This window comes from Lepidochelys kempii, chromosome 1 (genome assembly GCF_965140285.1).
Source record: "Lepidochelys kempii isolate rLepKem1 chromosome 1, rLepKem1.hap1, whole genome shotgun sequence".
Classification (NCBI taxonomy): Eukaryota; Metazoa; Chordata; order Testudines; family Cheloniidae; genus Lepidochelys; species Lepidochelys kempii.
Genome location: NC_136380.1, coordinates 50,348,429 through 50,375,377, shown reverse-complemented (window position 1 = coordinate 50,375,377; position 26,949 = coordinate 50,348,429). Strand labels below are relative to the sequence as shown.

At 47.3% G+C, this 26,949-nt stretch overlaps 1 protein-coding gene across 2 annotated transcripts in view; it reads left to right on the top strand.

Moving 5' to 3' along the window:
- The window catches only part of LOC140902194 (putative tRNA methyltransferase 9B), a 95,280-nt gene extending 78,968 nt beyond the window's left edge, over nt 1–16,312 (top strand). For both annotated transcript variants that reach the window (XM_073322143.1, XM_073322058.2), the window contains one exon: nt 15,037–16,312. In XM_073322143.1, coding sequence (XP_073178244.1) covers nt 15,037–16,058 — 1,022 coding nt within the window. In that variant the 3' untranslated portion in view covers nt 16,059–16,312. The remainder of the gene's footprint in view (nt 1–15,036) is intronic.
- The last annotated feature ends 10,637 nt before the right edge of the window (nt 16,313–26,949 follow it).

Sequence of the window (26,949 nt, the reverse complement as noted above, 5' to 3'; positions counted from 1 at the left end):
CTCTTTCTATGGTCTGATGGTTAAAGCACTCGCTTGAGAGATAGGAGATCCCTCTTCAAATCCCTTCTCCTCAGGCAAAGGGAGGACTTGAACCCATGCTTGTCCACTTTTCTGCTGAGTTCCCTAACCACTGGGCTAAAGGTTATAAGGGAGAACAGCCTTCCCTAGCTGTTGTGTATGGAGTTAGGCAGCTTCTGAGCCTGCCACCCTGACTCAGGCACCTATCTCGGGAAAAAGAGTGGTTCTCTCATTGGCTCCTGAGGCGGTTCCTGGTCTACTGTGCTGGCTTTTGTGGATCACATTTCAAGGCACCTACCTCTCCCAATTCATTATACAGGGAGTCTAGGTGCCTAACTAAGGCTTTGTGGATTGCAGTGTTATTCCTGTGGTTTTTCTAGGTGCCTCAGAGTTAGATGTTGCAGCGCTGAGCACTGCAATGCCTAAGTCCCTTTTTGGCTCCAGGCCTTTGTATCTAGATTTCTCCTTCACATTGACTTGTTTGGGGGAATTGTAAAATTCAGTGTGTTCCTACTAGTTCCCATCATGTACTACATGGTGTAGGTTCCTAGCTTTAACCTTTCATACACCGCGACCACACAATGCTATCTTTTTTTCCTAAGGTGCCTGTCACAATGGTATCTAAGCACTGAATAAGTTACAGAGGGCATTGAGTGCCGCAATAGACAAAGAACAAGGTTTTCAAAAGGGACTTGTGATTGATTTTTGGGTACCTTAAAGGGGCTTCGTGTTCCAGAAAGTTCTGAACACATAACCTCTAAAAATCAAGTCCCTTTAAGATGTCTTAAAGTTCAGGAGCCAGAAGTCACTCGTCACTTCTGAAAATCATGGCCAGAATTCTCAAAGCTTCCTCTGTTCCTGGTGTACGAGCTTTTTGTTTTGTTTTTTTGTTTCCTCTTCATCCCTTTTTCTTTGTTTCCTTCTCTCCATTCTTCCCAGTTGTGGGTTACTCCTGCTTGAAGAAGAGGCTATCAGTGGGTGAAGATTAAAGCTCCTGTTGAAACCGAACCGTGTACGCCATAATGAGAACATGCTTTCTCCCAATGCATTTAGACTGTATATAGTAACTAACCCATTGCTATACAGAAAGTTTGGGGCAGCTCCTTACCTGGTGAAATCAGCATAGCTCTATTGACTGTAATAAAGCTGCACCGGCTGAGAGTCCGGACCTCAGTGTTTGTCATTCTAATGCAAACCAGGGCCACTCAGAGCCAGCCAGAGACATCAGCCAGTAAGAGCAGAAGCAAGCAAAGCAGGGACTGGATGGAGGGGGTAAAATGGGGGCTAACTGGACCACCTCTACCCCCAGCACCCAGAACTGTGCAGGCTTGAAAGACTTCCCCTGCCCCGCACTCTGAGGGAAGTCCAGCCAGTAGGAGCAGAATCAGCTAAAGCAGAGACCTTTGGACACTTAGAGAGCTTTCCACAGTTTTGACTGAACTTTCTCTGCTCTGTGCTGTTTGGCTGCTTGCTCCAAACCTCCAAGTCTCTTCACTTCAGATTCACTCTACTACCCCTCTTCCTTTCTTCTCCCCTGCTGTGCCCTCTTCCCCCTCCCTTTTATTTCCATTTAGCATAAACGCCCTCCACACACAAAATTGTGGAACTGACATGACATTTGGTGCCATCACATTGTTCACTCAGCTTGTGTGTTCCACCCCTTCTACCACCACATGTCTGTCTTGTTTATTGATATTGTAAGCTCTTTGGGGTAGGGACTGTGTACTATTCTGTATTTGTACAGTGCCTAGCACAATGAGGCACCACTCTTGGGGTTGGCCCCTAGACACTGCTATCATAAACATATTAAATAATAAATAAACTCATAACTCCATGGTGGGAGCAGAGGTAGAGGCCTTAAACAACTGAGGTACAGAATTTCCTTTAATTATTACCAGTATAGAGGCTATAACACTGTCATAAATATAAAGGGAAGGGTAAACCCCTTTGAAATCCCTCCTGGCCAGGGGAAAGCTCCTCTCACCTGTAAAGGGTTAAGAAGCTAAAGGTAACCTCGCTGGCACCTGACCAAAATGACCAATGAGGAGACAAGGTACTTTCAAAAGCTGGGAGGAGGGAGAGAAACAAAGGGTCTGTGGGTCTGTCTATATTCTGTCTTTGCCGGGGATAGACCAGGAATGGAGTCTTAGAATTTTTAGTAAGTAATCTAGCTAGGTACGTGTTAGATTATGATTTCTTTAAATGCCTGAGAAAAGAATTGTGCTGAATAGAATAACTATTTCTGTCTGGGTATCTTTTTTGTAACTTAAGGTTTTGCCTAGAGGAGTTCTCTATGTTTTGAATCTAATTACCCTGAAAGGTATCTATCATCCTGATTTTACAGGGAGGATTTCTTTATTTCTATTTACTTCTATTTTTATTAAAAGTCTTCTTGTAAGAAAACTGCATGCTTTTTCATTGTTCTCAGATCCAAGGGTTTGGGTCTGTGGTCACCTATGCAAATTGGTGAGGCTTTTTATCCAACATTTCCCAGGAAAGGGGGGGTGCAAGTGTTGGGAGGATTGTTCATTGCTCTTAAGATCCAAGGGTCTGGGTCTGTAGTCACCTAGGCAAATTGGTGAGGCTTTTTACCAAACCTTGTCCAGGAAGTGGGGTGCAAGGTTTTGGGAAGTATTTTGGGGAGAAAGACGCGTCCAAACAGCTCTTCCCCAGTAACCAGTATTAGTTTGGTGGTGGTAGCGGCCAATCCAAGGACAAAGGGTGTAATATTTTGTACCTTGGGGAAGTTTTGACCTAAGCTGGTAAAGATAAGCTTAAGAGGTTTTTCATGCAGGTCCCCACATCTGTACCCTAGAGTTCAGAGTGGGGGAGGAACCTTGACAAACACACAGGTGTGTAGTTCTAATTTTTTCCTGTAAAGGAGCATCATATACATACGTACTAGTCAATTCCTTATCATTGATACAATTTAGTAATGGAGATCATGGCAGTCATGGATTCTGTGACTTTACCAGACCTCCGTGACTTCTTCGGCTTCAGCTGTCAGCGCCTGCTGACACCGGGGCCAGAACCAGGGCTGACACCGGGGCCAGAACCAGGGCTGTGCACTGTACCCTCCCTCTCCCTCCGGCACAGCTGCTCCTGTGGCTGCAGTCGGCACCGGAGCCTGGACTGTGTGCCCCGTCCCACAGCTTTGGGGCTGTGCCTCCTCCCCTTGTGGCTGGAGTTGGGGCTGTGCCCCCACCCCATGGCAGTGGGGCTTGGGTTGTCAGTCTCCCCTATGGGGCTCCAGCTATCATCCCCTCCCCCCACCAGTTCTGCTGCCCGGTTACAGGCACAGGTCACAGGCTCTCATGAATTTTTGTTTACTGCTTGTGACCTGGCCATGATTTTAACTAAAAGTAACCGTGACAAAATCTTAACCTTCCTTATCACACTTGTGAGATGTTCATCCATCATTGATGTGCAGCAGCTTCTGAGATGAATCAGAGCAGCAAAGCTAAACAAGTTTAGAACAGAAATTGAATAATACCTTCTGCAGATCAGCCAAAAGGGGGAATTTAATTTATAATTACCCATGCTTAAATTTAACAGTGGCACTTGGAACAAAACTCCTACCTAGGAGAGAGACACTGAATCGCTAACCCTCAAGATAGTGGCTAATTTTAGAATGTAAAACACCTTCAGGACTACCCATTTACTTAAGAAATTCAGGGGGTTACCACAGCATGGTGGAGGTGGAGTAGGGCAAAGGACCAGTGAGTGGGTGGTGGAGGAGTAAAAACCACTGATTCATAGAGTCCAGGGTTGGAGGGGACCATTGTGATCATCTAGTCTGATCTCATGTATAGCACAGGCAATAGACCTTCCCCAAAATAATTTCTTTTGAACTAGAGTATATCTTTTAAAAAAAAAATCCAATCTTGATTTAAAATTTGTCAGTGATGAAGAATCCACCTAACATCTCCTCCACCAGTAATCAGGCCCTGCTTTACCCGGCTGCCCCATCTCTTGCCAGGAGCCAGCAGCAGTCCAGTGACAGCAGAATAAGCTATGATGGGGAGAAGCTGGCACAAACATAAAAACATAAGAATTGCCAGATTAGATTAGACCAGACCACTGATTCACCTTGTCCAGCATCCTGCTCATGAGTGATCAGCATCAAGTGCTTCATGGAAAGGTGCAAGGAACCCTACAGTAGGTAGTTATAGAATAAGGAAATTTGATTAGAAATTTTTGTCCTAACCCACAGTGACTAGAGGTTGGCTTATGCCCTGACACATGAGATCAGTTCCAAAACTCTTTGCTTTTGTTTTTTTAGCAGTTTTTGTAACACTGGATGCAACTTTGTACAGCTCTGTGCAAGCTCTGAAGGTGCAAGCAGAGGCAGGTGAGTGGTGACAGGCTAGTTCACTGAGAGGGAGGGCTCTTTTCTAGTGGTCATGGGGAAAGAGGCTACACTGAGCAGCTGAGAGGGAGTGGAAGAAACAGGGAGAAGGGACTGCTGCATGCAGGGATACAGAGGAGGAGAGAGACAACAGTATAGCTAACTCACTCCCCTCCCTCACCATAGCACCCTAAGGATGAGCGTGTGTTTTAATGGTCGATGACCACAATTGTTTGGGAACTTGAATATAGCTTTCTGAAAGAGAGCACCTCTAGAATTACAGCACGCTTAAGCACCATGCTGGGATTCTAGTTCAGTACTGGCTGTAAAGTGCCACCTACTAATGTGCGAGCACCACTTTTTGCAGCACCTAGATTTTGCCTTGACAGTCTCCCATCCCAGAACAGGCTAGGCCCACCCTAAGTAGGTTGTGAGGTCCAACACACAATCAATGGCTGTAGGTAATTTAGGCCCTGCACTGTGTTTTCCTCTACTAGACAGTACACAAAAGTTAACCAGTAACCTCTGTTCTTCTTTGAGTGCTTGTTCATGTCAATTCCACGGGCACGGTAGCAGGAAGATTTTTTCCATAGCAGCATTCATCGGGTCGGCCTGGGCGCCCCCTGGAGTCATGACTCCATGGTGCTCAATATAGGGCCCTGCCGAACCTCCACTCCCTCAGTTCCTTCTTGCCACCAGTGACGGTTAGCTGGAACGTCCCATAGCCCTTGCTTAAGCTATTGCCTCTATCTTCGTCATTTGTATATAGTTGGTCGTTAGTTTAGAGTTAGTTGGGGGTCTCACCCCCGCTTCTGAATCCCCAGAGCCATGGTATGCTGTGGTCCCCTGTGAGGTCTGCACTAAGTGCATGCCAAAGAGCAACCCTCATGCCTCTTGTTTAAGGTGCCTAGGAGAAGGTCACTAAAAGGACTGTTGTAAAATCTGCTGTGAGCTGCATTCCAGAATTCTTAAAGAAAGGGAACAGCGACTTAAAGTGCTACTTATGGAGGCAGCTCTCTGCCCCTAGTTGGATCTGGGGTCAGGGGACCCCGCTCCCAGCATGTCCTCATGGATGTGGAGCGCCCCAGCACCATCATCCTGGGAACTGGTGCTGCAAAAGGACTCTTCCCGAGATGCTCAGCACTGGAATGGCTCCTCCCGCAACCACTCAGCAGGTAGGCACCGGTCTCACTCACCGGTGGCTTAGAAGAAAAAGAAGCCGGAGAGGGTTCGTTCTCCCTGAGCTGAATCCAAGGAGCCGATGACTGTGAGATCCCAGTCGGGCCACAGCACTAGATCCCCGGGCAGGGCCATGTCGACTCCTGTTGACTCGAGGCCCGCCATGCTCGCCGGACCCTAGTGGCCAGCAACTGCCACTCCCCTCAACTCTGGAGGCTTTTGCAGCGGCTCAGGACTTGCTGACTCCTTGCTCAGGACTCCTCCCCCTAGGATGGAGGACACACCAGCACCTTCGGCACCACCCCACCCCACAGGTGCAATCAAGAGGGAAGCCGGCAATGATGTCCCAGTGCTCTCCTTTTCCACAGCACCCTCCGACACCAGCTCCTCCAGAGAGAACCCAGTCGGTTCCCAAGCTCCCAATGATTGGTGCCCTGAAGTACGGCTCCTCTGTGGTCTTCCTTTTTGGAGACCTCAGAGTCAGAGTCTGACTTCTACTCCTACCACTCCAATAGGAGCAGGAGCCAGGAAGTCCAGGTCCGCAGTGCAAGAGACGGGCTTACCCAGCATCGTGGCTGCCGCAATGGCAGAATCCATCATAGTAGCCCTTCTGGACTCCCTGGGCCTTCCACCAGAGCCAGACTTTGGTAGTTTGGCCACCTTTATTCCGCCTTCAGCCGAATGACCAGCCACTGAGCCGCCACCACCTACGTCAATGGCTTCAGCACTGAGGTCAGCTTCAGCACCGTTAGTGGCATGGGCACTGACGTTGGCTTCAGCACCATCGTGGCACCGACTGAGGTTCCAATACTGATTTTGACACTGAGTTCGGAGCCGACAGCCCCAACACCGAGGGGCATGGCACCGTCAGTGTCGGCACCTGCTTGGGACCCCCGAGAGTCATGGGACCCCTTGGGTGCGGACAGCAGGGAGCAGCCACCTTTCATGGGGGCCGCCTCCTCGTCGCCGGACAAGGCGCTGGCAGGCACTGCCATAGCCCTGGCGCTTGAAGACAACAGGGTGTTACAGCATCTGCTGCACCAAGTTTCCCAGGGTCTGGACATCAAGGCAGAGGAGGTAGTCGAGGATTCTGATCCCAAGGTGGATATCCTCACGCCCTCTGGACTTTCTCGTATTGCCCTGCTGCTCATAAAAACCATCGTTGACACAAGCAAGACCCTGGTCTGAAACAGGCCATTTGAAGGTGCAGTTGAGGATGGCGCATCAGAGCGAGATCTGGATCCACCCCGCCTTACCTTTTTGTCCCGACTATCCCCTTTCTACCCTGCATGGTCCCATATTACTTCAGACCACTGGGTGCTCCACACAATAGAGAGGGGAAACTCCATCCAATTCTGTGCTCTCCTGCCCTTCCACCCTCTTTTCTCAACTCTTTTCAGGGACCCCTCTCATGAGCAGGGGCGGTGGAAGAGGATCCTCAGGAGCAGAAGGGAAAGGGCTTCTATTCCCAGTATTTCCTAATACCGAAAGCCAAGGGCGGACTCAGGCTCAGGCTCATCCTAGACCTGCAAGAACTCAACACGTTTGTGAAGAAATTCAAGTTCTGCATGGTCTCCCTGGCCTCCGTCATCCCTTCATTGGATCCAGGAGACTGGTATGCCACCCTCGACTTGAAGGATGCATATTTTCACATAGCAGTAACTCCGTCCCACAGAAAATACCTCAGGTTTGTGGTGAACAGTACCCACTACCAGTTCACAGTCCTCCCATTCGGCCTGTCAGCAGCATCTTGAGTGTTCACCAAGTGCATGGCAGTCGTGGCCACGTTCCTGCGCAGGCGACACGTACAGGTGTTCCCGTACCTCGACAACTGGCTGATCAAGTGCCGATCCAGGACTCAAGTGGAGATGCAAGTCGCCTTCATAAGAGCATCTTTCCACAAGTTGGGCCTTCTGCTGAATGAGATCACTGAATGAGAGTTGGGCCTTCTGCTGAAATCAACACTGTCCCCAGTTCAGAGGATAGAGTTTGTGGGGGAGGTACTGGACTCAACACAGACCATGGCATTTCTTTGGGAAGCAAGATTTTGAGCCCTTGGCAACATCATTCGAGGTCTCAGGCAGTTCCCCACTACCACAGCAAGGAATTGCGTGAAACTTTTAGGACACATGGCTGCTTGTACCTACGTAGTACAACATGCCAGACTCAGACTTCAACCTCTTCAATCGTGGCTAGTGTCAGTGTATCGGCCAGTCCGGGACAGCTTGGACAGGATCGTAACCCTGTCTCGCCCGGTACTTGACTCCCTCCTGTGATGGCTCGACCCACAGGTAGTAGGTGCAGGGGTCCCCTTCACCAGCCCTCAGCCGTCGCTCTCACTAGTGATGGATGGGTCAGCCTTGGGCTGGGAAGCACGTTTGGGAGACCTTAGGATACAAGGCCTCTGGTCTCAGGCAAAACTCGCTCTCCAAATCAATGTCAGAGAGATGAGAGTGGTATGCCTGGCATGCCAGACTTTGACAGGGAGATGTGTATCACTTATGACAGACAACACCACAGCGATGTTTTATATCAACAAACGGGGTGGGGGGAGGGTGCACATGCCTCTCCCCTGTGCCAGGAAGCCCTCATGCTGTGGGACTTCTACGTAGAGCATTCAATACACCTGCAAGCATCGTACCTCCCCAGAGTACAGAACAAGTTGATGGACTATCTCAGCAGGTCGTTCTGCGGCCACGAGTGGTCCCTTCACCCGGATGTTGTGAACTCAGGGGCTTTCCCCAGATTAGACCTGTTAGCCACGCGACGCAACAGGAAGTGCCAGCAGTTTTGCTCTTTCCTGAATCTCAGCCCGGGTTCCATCACGGACGCGTTCCTCCTCCCATGGGGAAGCCATCTCTTATATGCGTTTCTGCCTCTCCCTTTCATTCAAGGTGTGGAGGGAGCAAGCTTCGGTGATGTTGATAGCTCCAGCCTGGTCCCGCCAGCACTGGTACATATCACTCCTGGAAATGTCCATGGAAGCTCCAGTCACCCTGCCGCTCTTCCTGAACTTATTAACTCAGGATCACAGCCATCTCCAACACCTGAACCTCGAGTCACTGCACTTCACAGCATGGAAGCTCCATGGCTGAATCTGACGAAGCTTTCTTGCTTGGATCAGGTTAGACAAGTCCTCCTTGGCAGCAGGAAGCCCTCCATGAGGGCTACCTACCTTGCCAAGTAGAAGAGATTTTCAATCTGGTCAGCGCAGCACCGTTCGTCCCCAACGCTCACCTCTGTGCCACTAATACTGGACTGTCTTCTCCATCTCAAGCAGCAGGGACTGTCCATGTCGTCAATAAGGGATCACTTGGCCGCCATCTCTGCCTTCCACTCAGACGCAGAGGGCCACTTAGTCTTTGCTAACCCTGTGGTTAGCTATTTCCTTAAAGGTCTCGACAGGCTATATCCGCATGTCCGACAGCCTGTCCCGGTTTGGGACCTCAATCTGGTCCTTTCCAGACTCATGGAACCGCCCTTTGAACCTTTGGCGACGAGCTCCCTACTCTGTCTCTCATACAAGGTGGCGTTTCTGGTAGCGATAACCTCAGCCAGGAGGGTGTTTGAGCTCAAGACCCTAACATCAGAGCCCCTTTATACTGTGTTCTCTAAGGACAAGGTTCGGCTCAGGCCTCACCCAACTTCCCTCCCCCAGAAGGTTGTCTGCCAGTTTCACATCAACCAGGACATCTTCCTCCCTGTATTCTATCCTAAGCCACACTCCAGCGGCAGGGAGCAGAGGCTTTGCTCTTTAGATGTCCACAGAGCGCTAGCCTTCTACATCGAGAGAACGAAGCCATTCTGGAAGTCTGTCCAGTTATTTGTGGCAGTGGTGGACAGAATGAAAGGTCTGCCTGTCTCTTCTCAACAGATTTTGTCATGGATCATGTCCCGTATCCGAGAGTGCGACAACCTGGCTGGGTTGCCTGCTCCTCCGATCACCGCACACTCCACCAGGGCACAGGCCTCTTCAACAGCATTCCTGGTGCAGGTTCCCACCCAGGAAATCTGCAGAGTGGCGACATGGTCTTCCATCTACCCTTTCACCACGCACTATGTGATCGCCCAGCAAACCCAAGACGATGTGGCCTTTGGACAAGCAGTGCTCCAATCAGTGGATGACTCCAAGCCTGCCTCCTGAATTTGGGCTTGAGAGTCGCCTGATTGGAATTAACATGAACAAGCACTTGAAGAAAAAACGGTTACTCGCCTTCTCGTAACTGTTGTTTTTTGAGATGTGTTGTTCATGTCCATTCCAATACCCACCCTCCTACCCCTCTGTCGGAGTAGCTGACAAGAAGGAACTGAGGGGGTGGAGGGTCAGCAGGGCTCTATATTGAGTGCCATGGAGGTGCAACTTCAGGGGGCACCGAGGCCGACCCTGCGGCTGCTGCTAGGGGAAAAATCTTCTGGCTACCGTGCATGTGTGCGCACATGCTCCTGATTGGAATGGACATGATCTCACCCTCTGTGGAGAAAGAAGTGGTTAGGGACTATTTAGAAAAGCTGGACGTGCACAAGTCCATGGGGCTGGATGCGTTGCATCCGAGAGTGCTAAAGGAGTTGGCGGCTGTGATTGCAGAGCCATTGGCCATTATCTTTGAAAACTCATGGCGATCGGGGGAAGTCCCGGACTGACTGGAAAAAGGCTAAAGTAGTGCCAATCTTTAAAAAAGGGAAGAAGGAGGATCCTGGGAACTACAGGCCAGTCAGCCTCACCTCAGTCCCCGGAAAAATCCTGAAGCACTTACGGGAGAGGAAAGTGATCAGAAACAGCTAGCATGGATTCACCAAGGGAAGGTCATGCCTGACTAATCTAATCGCCTTCTATGATGAGATTACTGGTACTGTGGATGAAGGGAAAGCAGTGGATGTATTGTTTCTTGACTAGCAAAGCTTTTGACATGGTCTCCCACAGTATTCTTGTCAGCAAGTTAAGGAAGTATGGGCTGGATGAATGCACTATAAGGTGGATAGAAAGCTGGCTAGATTGTCGGGCTCAACGGGTAGTGATCAATGGCTCCATGTCTAGATGGCAGCAGGTATCAAGTGGAGTGCCCAAGGGTCGGTCCTGGGGCCAGTTTTGTTCAGTATCTTCATAAATGATCTGGAGGATGGTGTGGATTGCACTCTCAGCAAGTTTGCGGATGATACTAAATTAGGAGGAGTGGTAGATACGGTGGCAGGTAGGGATAGGATACAGAGGGCCCTAGACAAATTGGAGGATTGGGCCAAAAGAAATCTGATGAGGTTCAACAAGGATAAGTGCAGGGTCCTGCACTTAGGACGGAAGAATCCAATGCACCACTACAGACTAGGGACCGAATGGCTAGGCAGCAGTTCTGCGGAAAACGACCTAGGGGTGACAGTGGACGAGAAGCTGGATATGAGTCAGCAGTGTGCCCTTGTTGCCAAGAAGGCCAATGGCATTTTGGGATGTATAAGTAGCGGCATAGCCAGCAGATCGAGGGACGTGATCGTTCCCCTCTATTCGACATTGGTGAAGCCTCATCTGGAGTACTGTGTCCAGTTTTGGGCCCCACACTACAAGAAGGATGTGGATAAATTGGAGAGAGTCCAGCGAAGGGCAACAAAAATGATTAGGGGTCTGAAACACATGACTTATGAGGAGAGGCTGAGGGAACTGGGATTGTTTAGTCTGCGGAAGAGAAGAATGAGGGGGGATTTGATAGCTGCTTTCAACTACCTGAGAGGTGGTTCCAAAGAGGATGGTTCTAGACTATTCTCAGTGGTAGAAGATGACAGGACAAGGAGTAATAGTCTCAAGTTGCATTGGGGGAGGTTTAGGTTGGATATTAGGAAAAACTTTTTCACTAGGAGGGTGGAGAAACTCTGGAATGCGTTACCTAGGGAAGTGGTAGAATCTCCTTCCTTAGAAGTTTTTAAGGTCAGGCTTGACAAAGCGCTGGCTGGGATGATTTAATTGGGGATTGGTCCTGCTTTGAGCAGGGGGTTGGACTAGATGACCTCCTGAGGTCCCTTGCAACCCTGATATTCTATGAACCGTTTTCCCCCCTATATTGCGGGTGGTATCTGCACCAAGAAGGAAATGGGGTTTGATCTGCAAAGCCTTACTCATGTTGAAGTCAGTGGTTCTGTGACAGAATGTGCAGGACAGAACTTTTATTTCATATATGGCAACACTCATTCTGTCTCTTTCACTTCCCCTAAACCTTCATTATTCTTATGGTTGAGGACAAAACTGGTAATTTCAGCCAATGGGATTTTTTTTTTTAATTTTAAAACAAAACAAATAAACACCACTTTTCATTTAAAGTATTGGTCACTGTCCTATTAAGACATAAATATATTTCAAGGTCATGGCAACAGGGCCAGATTCTGGCCTTTTGTTAAGGCTCTTTTGTGGTGTTCTGGTACCTTAAAACAACCTTAAAGGTAGCTTGACTAACTAACTCAGGAGTTCCCTGGAAGCATAGAGCTAACATATCAATTCCTATGCCCCCTGGCTCTTGTGTAGGGAGTGCTGCTGGAGAAAGTGGGGGAGGGTGATTGGACCACTGCTGCGCTCTGCTGATCCATGATTGTCTGACTGGCCCTTTGGGGGTTGGTGCTCCTAGTGTAACTTAAGCAGTCCTGAGGCTTTAAGAGAATGAAGAATCAGGCTCAATGCTGTTTAATTTGGTGCTAGTGGAGGGTGAAATCAGGTTCAAAATGAATATTTATATATCCTTGCCAACAAAGTTAAGAAAGCAAGTAGGTCTGTCTTTGAAACAAGACCTTATTGTAAATTAACTAATATTTAGTTATATGTAGCTTCCCTCTATAAAGATTTGAATATTAAAGAAAAAGTGAAATATTTTTTCCCATAAGGAGCCTGCTTTGAGTGGCTGGGAGTGTTCTAATTGTGGTCCCTGACAAGTGTACCTTTGGTTAAAAAGAAAAATGCATAAGTCTCATGAGGATCTGAGATTTAAGTGCAACTTGATGTTATCGTAGGAGAACACTTTCTCTTTGCTTCCTCAGGTTATGCCTTTTTGAATGTAATGAATGCGTCACTCAGGGAATTTGAAACTTACTCCTCATTTCCACACACATTCATTGTACCAACACTAAACTTTTTCTAAGCATATGAAGGTTTTAATAATAAACTGTAACCCTTTAAATGCTACTGGAAGCCTTTTTAATTAAAATGACCATAATGTTTCAATGTCAGACTCTCAGCTATTGCTGTAGAATTTGAGCATTTTTGGAATGGATTTCTGTTCTTCGAGAACCAGTGAAACATACAGGCAGAGTAGCTGAATAACTAGATGTTGAAAGAGCCTATTTCTTTAAAGATTAGCTTTTGATCTTCGCATTGCTGCAGAGAAGGTGAATTCATCATTCTTTCAGGCAGTGTTTCCCTATTTTAGCTTGATTCCATGCTGTTATTCTTTTCATTGTAGAAGTGTCTCTTTTTTTCTTTTCTCTGAGGGAAAGCAGATCTGACTGGACATTCCTCACCCTGACAGATAAGGATGTGCTGAACATCTAGCTATGCTGCCAGCATTTGTGCACATCCATTTCTGTAAGGGGGGAGACAGTGTTCCCCAGTGAGATGTATAATTTGCATATGGGGGCAGGTACTTCAGCACTATAACCCAAAGTTACTTTATCACCGAAGCTTGAGGTGATAGTGCATAAAAACACAGGCAGTAATTTATGTGGGCATTTTCACTAAATAAAATTTAGGGAACAGGTTGGATAAAAATAACAAGTAATACACATGAGCAAAACCATTTCCATACCCAGATCTCATGAAGATGTGTAGTCATAGCTTGTGTTCAGCATCTTCCCCATCACAAATGTTCACAACCTCAATGTTCTGTTTGACTTCTCTCTCTCTCATCTTCCTATATCCAGACTTGCATCAAATTTGGTTGCTCTATCTTGAACAACTTCTTTAATATTAGTCCTTTTCTCTCTGCCACTACTGCTAAAATCCTTGACTGCTCCTTAGTTATACCTTGCCTTCAACGTAAATATGGAATTCATACCCCTATTACCAATCGGCCAAATCCTGAAGTCCCTACTCTATACCAGAATCTGATATCTGTTATTGTCTAGCATGGAATTTTTCCAATATAATTAAGATCAGAATCTGGCCCTCAGTGTTCACTCAGGCAAAATGCTGTGCCAGATCCTGAGCCCTACGCAGGTGGTATTTGGGCACATTTTTTACTGATGTCAGTCAAATCCTGAACTCAGTTCTGACTCAAGCAAAGCTTTTGTGGGTAAAGTCTTTGGGGGATTTGCCCGAGTTTGACTTCAGAATTTGGCCCATCCAATGACAACTATTTATTGCAACATTCTGTAAATAACTATCCACCCAGACACAGCATAAAGGGGAGACTTGTAGACATAGGAACATTTCTACTGTGCATGCTCATTATGCAATCTTCAAATAGTTACGTCTTTATTTAATCAGAACTAATTTGTTTTCACACTTGGCTTCAGTGAGGACTATGGCCATGTTAAGTTTCAAACTTCAGCCATTTTTTTCAGTAGTGTTGTCTAAAAGAGTGAGATGATGATTTTTTGTGATAGGAAAATGTATTTATTTTTCATTTTCTCATAACTTTAATGTGGCCTAAAGGGTTTTGGATCAAGCATGGAGAATTTCAGCTGTGAAGGTGAATGGTTCAGAAAGTTATGAACATAAAAACAAGACCATATCATAGTAAAATAATAATAATATAGCACTTCTTATCAGTAGATCTCAAAACACTTTACCAATGAGGTAATAAAAATCGTTATGCTACTGAAACTACCAAGTTCTCACTATCCTTTAACTATTGATAATAGCATATATATTTTACTAAATAAAAATAGGACTGTAATTATTCAACAAATTATCTTTAACACTGTGAACTAGCAAGACTAGATGACTGGTAACTGGCTATGGACCCTTTCACTGCTATATCAATGGTTTAAATTCACCCAGAACTAGTAGTGACAGATTATCTTTATTGTATTAGTTGTTCAGTGGCTGTTCAATTACTTAAGCAAAATGAATAGGTGATTTCAGTCCAGTTTTTATTTAACAGGTGTCCACAATAATTGGCATCCTTGTTTCACTCTTATTGGAGTAAATTTATATAGAATGGGTAGACCCTTATTCCTTTAAAAGCACTCTCTTCAGACCACAGTTGAGCCATGCTAACAGGGTAAAAAATAGGGAAGCTACCAGTTTTTTCCTTATTTCATGGGTAAGTGGAACCGCAGTTGCTGTCAATCTGGAACTTGTCACTAGCACCAATACATGCATTTTAATTTCATTGTATTTATAAAATAAATCTGCTCTGAGTTCCTTTCACATATGGAAAGGCTGTAGCATTGTGTAGTACAGTAGAAGACCGATGATCCTTTCCTGGGGTTCAAACCAATGTGTCAGAACCAGTATTTTTCCGTGTTCTATTCATTAGTGACTTGATGGATATTTATTCACTTTATATGTTCTGTTCCAGTGATCCACCATTTTTCAACAAAGGAGCGGCGTGTGCGAGCAATAAAGGAGATGGCTCGCACCTTGAGAGTAGGTGGCCAGATGATGATATACGTGTGGGCAATGGAGCAAAAACGGCGAAAATTTGAAAAGCAGGATGTCTTTGTTCCTTGGAATCCTTCACCACCTTCCTGGACCTTGAGTAACACTTGTTCGCGTGGAATACAGAAATCAATTAATCAAAAGGACAAAAGGCTGGCTTTGGACCAACACTCCGCTAAGTTAGCTGGCACTTTGAAAGCAAGAAGCTCATCTTTTGTGAGGGAGAAGGAAACCATGCAAAACTTATTTGAAAAATCCTTGAGATGGTCTCTCTTTTCAGGATCACTTGATTCAGTATTAGACTTGAGTAATCAGTGGCACCAAAGAGAGCTTAGCACATTTTCCAATTGCAATATTCAGCTGGATGAATCAAACAGGGGAAAGCTTTTTGAACAAATCAGGCAAGGTGGCTTCATGAAGCATATTTCCAACTTGTCTTTGCGTTGTAGGCAGAATTCCGAAGATAAGGCTTCTGAAGTAGCTGTAGAACCAGGGTCACCTATGATATTTCACCCAGTGCCTTTCAAAAGTTGTTGTTCAGAATTAGGCCAGGACACTAAGCAGCCCCCAATGTCTCCAGCTATAATTCATGACTGCAGCAGAGTGTGTTTACCTGATCTGCTTTCCCATCAAAAAGATATCAAACAGCAACTTAAAATAGATTATCACCCAAAACAATCAAGTTTCCACAAACTCCAAAACAGAAGCAAAACAGACAGCTCTCTGCAGGATACAGACAATGATTGTTCCATGGCCACACGGAACAAACAGCTGCAAAGGAGTCCAAATGGGGCTTGTCTTAGGTACTACCATGTTTTTAAAGAAGGGGAGTTGGTTGAACTGATTGAACATCATGTTCCTGAGCTACATGTTATTCATTCATACTTTGACCATGCAAATTGGTGTGTGATTGCAGAAAAGATTCATGTGTGGAAGATCTAGGGGAAGATTTTCAAAGGCACAGATGCCTGACTACATTTGAAAGTCAATGGGAGTTCGGTGCTTGGTGTCTTTGAAATCGTCCCCCAAGCTTTTTATCCCCATCTTGTGCTTTGACTCTCTCTGTGACTTTTGTTTCTTTTGTTTTGTACTTGACTGTCACTTTATCATTTTATAGAAACATTTCCTTCTATAATGGTAATTTCAGCTTGGATACATTTTAAGATACATTGGATATGATTACAGGTTGGATACATTTTTCCAGGGCTTTTTAATAGTAGCTGTCAGTTTTGCTTTTTGTTGTTTTAGAATAGTTAAAATGCATTTATAAGTTTTCCCTGTTGGGATGTTTTTATATGAATATTAAAGATGTTTGTTATTCATTTATAATAATTTATTATCTTTAATGTCTTTTTATAATTAAAACGTATTATGTGTTGGGGCTTGGAGTAATATAAGGCTGATGGTACTTTGAGAAGGATTAATTATTTTATTACAGTCTGCCTATCATTCTATATGATACCTCAAGTCACAGTTGAGAGACAGTCCTCCTAAAAGAAGTACCAGGTATATATAACCCAAGTACCAGAGACAGTAGCTGGGGACACCCAGTCGGATAAGTTTAGACAGCTCATCTGTTGCCCCCTAACGGTCACAGGTAAGAATACAATGGACCTACTCAAGTATATATCACAACATAACCTCCCACCACCACCACCCAATAAATCTTAAATCTGTGTATTTCTCTGAGTTTGACATGTATGTTCAAAACAAAAATCTTCTTCTTCTCTGTCACAAAATCTGGGAGAAGAATCAAGGGAATTCTTAATAAGCCATTTAAATTGCTAAAATGGATGATGATGATACAGAAAAATGCTTGGATGACAACAGGTGAATGCAAGGAAATAGTATTTATCAACACTAGCATGCAGTCGTTATGCTTTTAAGACTTTTTTCATCTATAGACAAAGTTTTCTACAGGGGAGGTAAGTTTCATTATTCCCGTTTTACAGATAGGGAAACTTGCTCAAAGCCACATAGCAAGTCAGTGGCAAAAATCATCAGTTATTGCTGTCCCTAATGGTCACTGCTTTAGGTGGTTTGTGTTCTTCCTCCAAAGGTTTTCACTAGTTTCTTTTCTTTAGGTTCTGGAATCACGAAACTAAAAAGTAATCCTGTTTTCTCACTGGGGAAAGACACTGTCATGTCCAGTGCCTTAGGAAATTCTTAATGTGTCTTACTAAGAATTTAGCCTTATGTATGTTGTATCTTAAAGAGTAGTAAGGAACTGTACAGTAATCAATGTTTTTAATGTAACTTTAATTCAATTTGGCTGTAATATCTCTAATGAAATTTTCTCTACTTCCTGAAATAGAATTTATGTAATCTGCAGAGTACTGTGCTACATATTATATTTGCAGGGAAACAGACTGCTTAATCTAATTGGTCTCTTCCATCCATAGTGTCTGTTTCCACAATACTGGGCTTTTTCCCATGATGTTAGTACTTTTGTGCAAATGAACAAAAATCATTATTAGCTTCAAAATATAAATACAGCTATAATTATGTTATATCATTGTTCCACAGTGAAAGGATTTTAATAGTTTCCCGAACTGTGACTTTATAATGTATTAAGTGGCAGTGATGTCATTCTACTTTACAGACTTTCACTAATGTGTCATCCATTTTCCCATTGTTTAACAGATTGTTAACCTGCAGAAAAGCTATGGATAAGTGTGTTTGTCTGGAGCAGCCAATCTCTCCCCTTGAACTCTGGTATTTCCAGAGCAATCTGATCCATTGTTCTCCCAGAAAATGTTCAGTCCTCCCAGACACCAACTAAAGTATCTCATCTTGACTTTCTTCTCCCAGTTACAAAGTTGCACCCTGCTGCTCTTACTAATGGTACCATCCACCCCAGCTACCAGTTGTCTCCCTCCCTGCTCCAAAATGTGATATGCCACCATCTGAGTTCTAATACTTCTGGTCCTGCTGCTGTTCCTCCTCCCACAGACATGTGCCTGAACCGCACCCACGTGACAGATGGTAGCCAGCTTATCTTAAAGGAATTTTACCTTCTGTAGAAATACTTAGGTTTCTAGCAACTTCTGTTCTTTATGTGTGCTTCTCAGAGAAATTAATTTCTCGAGTGAGGGCCTACCTTCATGCGCATGGTGCTACTAAGAATGTTGATTAGTCAGCCTTAGAGAAGAACAAGAAATAATGACTTTTGGTCCAATGCTGAAGTGGTGAGTGCCTTCGACTCCTATGAAGTCCAGGGGCAGTTTAGGGTACTTAATCCGTCACAAATGATGTTCAGCACCTCACAGGATAGGGCCCTAATTATGTGAGGTTTGCAGTAGAGAAAATAAAAACAGCATTAACATGGACAGAGGAAAAAGGCAATATTATAGGACAATGTCCAAACATCGATGCATGTTTCTAAACGTTCGCAAGCCGAAACTGCCATTTATAAAGGAGTGTGTTTTCTGTGGTTACCATTGACAAAGCCCAAGAATCAGTTATCTCAGGATTTACCACTTTATCAGGAAGGCAAAATCATACCTGGAGTTGCAGCTAGCAAGAGATGTTAAGAGTAACAAGAAGGGTTTCTTCAGGTATGTTAGCAACAAGAAGAAAGTCAAGGAAAGTGTGGGCCCCTTACTGAATGAGGAAGGTAACCTAGTGACAGGGGATGTGGAAAAAGCTAATGAACTCAATACTGTTTTTGCCTCTGTCTTCACGAACAAGGTCAGCTCCCAGACTACTGCACTGGGCAGAACAGCATGGGGAGGAGGTGACCAGCGCACTCTGGAGAAAGAAGTGGTTCAGGACTATTTAGAAAAGCTGGACGAGCACAAGTCCATGGGGCCAGATGCGCTGCATCCAAGAGTGCTAAAGGAGTTCGCGGATGTGATTGCAGAGCCATTGGCCATTATCTTTGAAAACTCATGGTGATCCGGGGAAGTCCCGGACGACTGGAAAAAGGCTAATATAGTGCCCATCTTTAAAAAAGGGAAGGAGGAGGATCCTGGGAACTACAGGCCAGTCAACCTCACCTCAGTCCCTGGAAAAATCATGGAGCAGGTCCTCAAGGAATCAATTTTGAAGCACTTAGAGGAGAGGAAGGTGATCAGGAACAGTCAGCATGGATTCACCAAGGGCAAGTCATGCCTAACTAATCTAATTGCCTTCTATGACGAGATAACTGGCTCTGTGGATGAGGGAAGAGCGGTGGACATGTTATTCCTTGACTTTAGCAAAGCTTTTGACACTGTCTCCCACAGTATTCTTGCCAGCAAGTTAAAGAAGTATGGGCTGGATGAATGGACTATAAGGTGGATAGAAAGTTGGCTAGATTGTCGGGCTCAACGGGTAGTGATCAATGGCTCCATGTCTAGTTGGCAGCTGGTATCAAGTGGAGTGCCCCAAGAGTCGGTCCTTGGGCCGGTTTTGTTCAATATCTTCATAAATGATCTGGAGGATGGTGTGGATTGCACCCTCAGCAAGTTTGCAGATGACACTAAACTGGGAGGAGAGATAGATACACTGGAGGGTAGGAATAGGATACAGAGGGCCTTAGACAAATTGGAGGATTGGGCCAAAAGAAATCTGATGAGGTTCAAGAAGGACAAGTGCAGAGTCCTGCACTTAGGATGGAAGAATCCCATGCACCGCTACAGACTAGGGACTGAATGGCTTGGCAGCAGTTCTGCAGAAAAGGACCTAAGGGGGGGAAAAAACCTTTTGTAGTGATTGAAAGGCCTCCCCCACCCCCGCTCCCCTGATGGTAATAGCTCACCTTACCTGATCACTCTCGTTACAGTGTGTACGGTAACACCCATTGTTTCATGTTCTCTGTTTATATAAATCTCCCCAGTGTATTTTCCACTAAACGCATCCAATGAAGTGAGCTGTAGGTCACGAAAGCTTATGCTCAAATAAATTTGTTAGTCTCTGAGGTGCCACAAGTCCTCCTTTTCTTTTATTTAAATATGCATTTTCTATATAAGAAAAGATGGAGTTCTTCGAGTGCTTGCTCATGTCCATTCCATAGTAGCTGTGTGTGCTAGCCACATGCACTGGTGCCAGAAGTTTTTCTCTCAGCAGTGTGGAAGAAAAACGCAGTTTTCACTTTTAGGTTGTTTGCAACAAGTCAGAGACAGTTTATTTTCAAGCAATTGCAAGGGGGAGAGTGCGCATGGTCATGGCTTCCCCCTTCCTAGGCAGGTCTCCGCCAGGTAAACAATTAGGGCAAGCATTTATACCTTTTGTTGCATACAAAATGATCAACAGCCAAGTCTTGTTTATACGTATTCCTTCCTGATATCTTACTGTTTTAAGCAGTTCCTGCTACAGTCTGCATTTCATTTTTATGTAACACAAGGTCAAAACAGCATCTCTTACAGTTTTTCCACTCACTTCCCACTCGCCCAGGCCCTGCCGTAAAGTCTCCTGTTATTAGAGTTAGCCTGACTTTTGCTCTATTCCTAAGTAAACTAAGTTGTCTGCGTTTAAAATTTCCTTTATCCCTTTTTCTGCTTTCACAGCAGTATCCTTAGGGGTCTGGCTCTGGTGTCTCCTGGAGTGGCACCTGCATGGCACGGTATAAAGGGCACCACCGGCTCCCCCCACCTTCAGTTCCTTCTTGCTGCCAGTGATGGTGCTGGAACATCTGCTGCTTCGGCTAGCGTTGTTTCGTTTTCTGTTCTTGTGAACTTTGAAAACCTTTAATATATATATAGTTAGTAGTTTCTTAGTTACCCTTAGTAGTAGTTCTCAACTTTTTGTTAGTCCCAAACAGGACTTGGACGGGGCATGCCCTGGTCCCCAGGCTATAAGCCCTGCAATCATTGCAAACGGCCTATGCCCATTAGCGATCCACATACCAGCTGCCTAAGGTGCTTAGGCAAGGGGCACATAAGTGACAAGTGCCGTATCTGCAAGTCCTTTAAACCTAGGACAAAGAAGGAGCGCGATATCCGTCTAAGAGTGCTCCTAATGGAGTCGGCACTTACTCTGGCACCAGAGCAGCAGTCCGACTCTGCACCGAGCACCGCAGCCTCCATGCACAGTGCTCCGTTAGTTCCAAACAAGCCGGCACCAGTCCCTTTCCATGGCTCTGGTGAAGAAGCCGAAAAACACAGGGAGGAGAAGATCTATCTCCTGTAAGGGAAAGGAGAGGGCTGGGGGTTAGCCACAACCTGTGCTGGACAGCTCAAAGCCCCCATTGGGAACTCAGGCCCCAGCTCAAGTCAAGTGGTGCAGCCCATCCCATGCTTTGCCTGAGACCCCAGATAGCGGTGCAGGCCCAAGCCAGCTTCAGGTGTCATCGACATCTGAAGCTCTTCGAGCGGCTCAGGAGATCCTGACGCTCCCAGTGCTGCCCACAATAGCTCCAGCAGTACCCTGGTCTCAGGGAAAACCTGTGTTAGGACCTGTGTGTATGTCCCTGCCTCAGCAGCACTATTCCCCATTGAGAGGGACATCCCACCAGTGTTCACCCGCCCACAGCTGCCAAGCCTCAGGAATGGAGATGCAGGCTCAGTGGAGCCCTCTTCAGTCCCCACATCGGGGGCACCGATCAAGGAACTCGAGGCGTACCTCGCTGGTAGATTGGCGCAGACCCTGTGAGGCACGCGCCACCTGGCAAGAACTCTGGGACCAGCCCCGACCATCTCCAAGGGCCCAGTATGATCCCAGGACCGATTGGGCACCAGAGACCACTGATTGCTGGGCCGTCATCACCTATCTCCAAGAAGGAGGTCGCCCTACTCAAGACGATCTGGCAACCAGCCCGTAGTAGCTCCTGGTCCCGTTCAACGTCCCAGTACCGGTCGAGTAGCGGGAGGCATGAATCGCTGGGTATACGCTGCAGATCCACCGAACGCCATCGATCCGTGAGAACCCGACCAAGTCAGTCTCACTCGGACAGGTCAGCTTCGGGATGCAGCGACCAGCACCAGTCGGACAAGAACCTCCGCTCAGCCCAGTCCTGGTCGTCCAGTACCGACCACTCCACTGGTGGCCCCGGCTCGGAGCGTGTTTCCCTGACTGCGGGACAAGCCCCGGTACCGGCAGTGCCGACTATGTTATCAGCACCAAAACCTGTCCAATGGCCCCAAGTGCAGTGGCTGGTGCCATGGTATCCATGGAATCCTTGGCGGTTCACCCAACCTTCCCAGGCTGCCTGATTTGTGTCGGGAGCCTCGAAGAGGCCAGCAGCCTCGGTATCCCATCCCCCTCCAGTGCTCAAGGCTTTGGGGGTAAGACTGCACAGGTTCAGGAGGACCCAGGGCAGTAAGCTGCTGGACCACCAATGGACATGGAGGTTCCCGCAGCATCATCATCGCTGGATGAGGCTATCACGGGGCTACTTCTGCCAGTTCCTCAGGATGACGCTGAAGCACACCAGAGACTTTTGAAGAGGGTCGCTTCTAACCTGGGGCTTCAGGCAGAGGAACTGGAAGAGCCCTCGGATTCTCTGTTTGATGTCCTCTGGTCCTCAGCTCCTGCCAGGGTGGCTCTACCCCTTTGTGAAGGGGTTTCCAAAATCCCTAATGCCCTGTGGCAGACCCCCTCTTCCCTGGCCCCTATCTCTAAAAGGGCCGAACACAAGTTCTTCGTCCCAACCGAAGGGCGTGAGTACTATTATTCCCACCCAGCCCCTAAGTCCCTTGTGGTTGAAGCAGTTAACCACAAGGAGAGTCAAGGACAACCTGGGCCACCCCCAAAAATAAAGACTTGAGGAGGCTGGATCTCTTCGGACATAAGGTTTATTCGTCTTCCAGCCTTCAGCTGAGAGTGGCCAACCACCAAACCCTCCTTGGCCAATATGACTTTAATTTGTGGCAAGCCATGACCAAGTTCAAAGGGTCGCTCCCTGAGGCTTCTAAGAAGGATTTCCAAGCGATCCTCAATAAGGGCACAACCGCGGCCAGGGCGGCCCTCCAGGTGGCATCGGGTGCTGCTGATGCTGCTGCCCACAACATGGCTTTTGCTGTGTCTATGTGGCGAGCCTCCTGGCTGTTTCTCTATGGGTTGTCCACTGAGGCCCAGCAGTCCTTGCAGGACTTGCCCTTTGATGGCAGTGCCCTATTTGAAGAGCAAACAGGCAGCAAGTTGCATGGCCTCAAGGACTCCCACACAACCCTGAAAACCCTGGGTCTCTACGTCCCAGCCCCAGTGTGTAAGCAGTTCAAACCACAGCAGCCTGAGAGCCAAGGTAGCCAGCCTTGGCAGGACCAGCCCCACAAACGAGCCAAGGGCTACAAGCGCCACCTGCCTCCACCCTCTACCCAGTCGGGATCGACCCACAACAAGCAAGGAGCCAAATGGTTGCTGTGAGGGTGCGCCCGAGAGCAACCTACCAAACTATTCCCGGATCCACCTTTCCCTTTTCCTTCCTGCTTGGGCAGTTGTAACTTCAGACTGCGGGGTCCTCAGCACAGTGGAGCAGGATTATATGCTACAGTTCCTTTCTATCCCCCTTCGCACCTGCCTTCCCCATCCCTTTTCAGGGACCCCTCTCCCGAGAGCCTCATAGCACAGGAGATAAAGTGGTTGCTCCAGCTGGGTGCAGTGGAAGAAGTTCCTCTCGAGTACAGGAACAAGGGGTTCTATTCCCAGTACTACTTGATCCCAAAGGCCAAGGGTGGTCTACGGCCCATCTTGGATCTGCAAGCCCTAAAGATGCTAAAATTCCGCATGGTCTCTGGCTTCTATTATCCCCTTTCTGGATCCGGGAGACTGGTATGCCGCCCTCGGCTTGAAGGACTCATACTTCCACATAGTGATCTTTCAAGGACACAGACTCTTCCTCCGGATTACAGTGGGACCCCCACCACTTCCAGATTACAGTCCTCCCATTCGGTCTGGCGATGGCACCGAGGGTGTTTACCAAGTGCATGTCAGTGGCAGTGGCTTACCTCAGGCGCTGGGGCATCCAGATCTACCTGTACCTTGACGACTGGCTTGTCAAGGGTAGCTCCAGGTCTCAAGTCTAGAGGGATGTTGTGATACTTCAAGCCACGTGCCGCTCTCTGGGCCTACTGGTAAATGACAAAAAGTAAACGTTAGTGCCAGTGCAGAGGGTAGAGTTTATCGGAGCTGTCCTCAACTCGACCTGCGCCAGAGCGTTCCTGCCACTGGAAAGATTTCATACGTTGACGAACTCATCACGGAAGTCTCCGCATTCCCTCTGACTACAGCCAGGGTCTGTCTGTGCCTGCTGGGCCACGTGGTCCACCATGCCAGGCTCTGGATGCGCCCCTGCAACAATGGCTGGGGATCGTCTATTCCAAGTCCCGAGACCCCTGGAAAAGATAGTTACCATTTCCCAGGCATACTTACCTTGCTGCGATGGTGGACCAACTGGAGGACAGTCCTGGAGGGGGTTCCGTTCGACAACCCTCCTTACTCCATCAAGCAGATGTCAGATGCCTCGGACTTCAGCTGGGGTGTGCATCTTGGCATTCTCCAAACTATGGGGATGCGGTCCCCTGAGGAGGCGTAGTTGCACATAAATGTCAAAGAGCTCCGAACAGTCCGGATGGCATGCAGAGTCTTCCTGCCCCACCTGTTGGATAAGGTGGTACAAATCCTGATGAACAACAGAGCCTCGGTGTTCTACATCAACAGGCAAAGGGGAGCACATCCATTGACTCTCTGCCAAGAGGCATTCCATTTCTGGGACTTCTGCATCAGCCACAAAATCCACCTGGAAGCTCGTCACCTTCTCGGCATCAGGAATATGCTGGTGGACCAGCTCAGCAGGCAATTCTCCTCTCACCACGAGTGGTCACTCCATACAGAGATAGCCTGCACCATCTTCCAAAGGTGGGGAACTCCCAAAGTGGACCTGTTTGCTACCAGACAGAACAGGATATGCCACCGGTTTTGCTCAAGGCAAAGTCTGAGCAATGGCTTCCTCCTGTCAGGGAGCCTTATATACACATTCCCTCCGATTCCACTCATCAGCATGGCCCTGGCAAGGATCAAGAGAGACAAAGCCCAGATTGTCATGATCACCCCGGCGTGGCCTCACCAGCATTGGTTCGGCACGCTCATGAACCTGACAGCAGCCCCTTTCTGGGCCCCGCCCAACCGACTGACCTTGCTGTCACAGGACTACAGTTGGCTTTTACACCCCAACCTTGGCTCCCTCCCCCTCTCAGCGTGGCTGAACCCAGAGGAGTGGACCTGTTTGGAAGGGGTCCAACGGGGGTCCTGAAAAGTAGGAACCCTCAACTAGACTGACTTACCTGGCCAAGTGGAGGAGGTTTTCCCACTGGTCCCACAGTGGGATCTTAACTTAGTCCTCTCTAGACTCACTGGCCCACCCTTTGAACCGCTGGGTTCCTGCTTTCTTTCCCACCTGTCATAGAATCATAGAATATCAGGGTTGGAAGGGACTTCAGGAGGTCATCTAGTCCAACCCCCTGCTCAAAGCAGGACCAATCCCCAACTAAATCATCCCAGCCAGGGCTTTGTCAAGCCTGACCTTAAAAAATTCTAAGGAAGGAAATTCCACCACCTCCCTAGGTAAGGCATTCCAGTGTTTCACCACCCTCCTAGTGAAAAAGTTTTTTCTAATATCCAACCTAAACCTCCCCCACTGCAACTTGAGACCATTACTCCTTGTTATGTCATCTGCTACCACTGAGAACAGTCTAGATTCATCCTCTTTGGAACCCCCTTTCAGGTAGTTGAAAGCAGCTATCAAATCCCCCCCCCTCATTCTTCTCTTCCGCAGACTAAACAATCCCAGTTCCCTCAGCCTCTCCTCATAAGTCATGTGTTCCAGTCCCCTAATCATTTTTGTTGCCCTCTGCTGGAAATTTTCCAATTTTTCCACATCCTTCTTGTAGTGTGGGGCCCAAAACTGGACACAATACTCCAGATGAGGCCTCACCAATGCCGAATAGAGGAGAACAATCACATCCCTCGATCTGCTGGCAATGCCCCTACTTATACATCCCAAAATGCCATTGGCTATCTTAGCAACAAGGGCACACTGTTGATTCATATCCAGCTTCTCGTCCACTGTAACCCCTAGGTCCTTTTCTGCAGAACTGCTGCCTAGCCATTCGGTCCCTAGTCTGTAGTGGTGCATGGGATTTTTCTGTCCTAAGTGCAGGACTCTGCACTTGTCCTTCTTGAACCTCATCAGATTTCTTTTGGCCCAATCCTCCAATTTGTCTAGGGCCCTCTGTATCCTATCCCTACTCTCCAGCGTATCTACCTCTCCTCCCAGTTTAGTGTCATCTGCAAACTTGCTGAGAGTGCAATCCACACCATCCTCCAGATCATTTATGAAGATATTGAACAAAACTGGCCCCAGGACCGATCCTTGGGGCGCTGCACTTGATACCGGCTGCCAACTAGACATGGAGCCATTGATCACTACCCATTGAGCCCGACAATCTAGCCAACTTTCTCTCCACCTTATAGTCCATTCATCCAGCTCATACTTCTTTAACTTCTTTCATGGAAGGTTGTGTTCCTGGTGGCGATGACGTCGGTGAAACGGGTCTCCAAAATTAAAGCCTTGACCTCAGAGCCTCCATACATGGTGTTCTGCAAAGATAAAGTTCAGCTGCAGCCCCACCTGGCCTTCCTGCCAAAGGTGGTGTCCCCCTTCCATATGAACCAGGACATCTTCCTCCCAGGGTTCTGTCCCAAAGAGCACAAGACCAGTGAAGAGAGGCATCTCCATGCCCTGGATGTCTGGAGGGCCTTGGCTTTTTACTTGGAGCATACCTGCCTTTCCATAAATCAAACCAATTCCTCATTGCTACAGCGGATAGGAGGAAGGGTCACCCAGTGTCCTCGCAGAGGATTTCCAATTGGATTACCTCGTGCATAAGGACCTGTTACCACCTGGTGGGTGTTC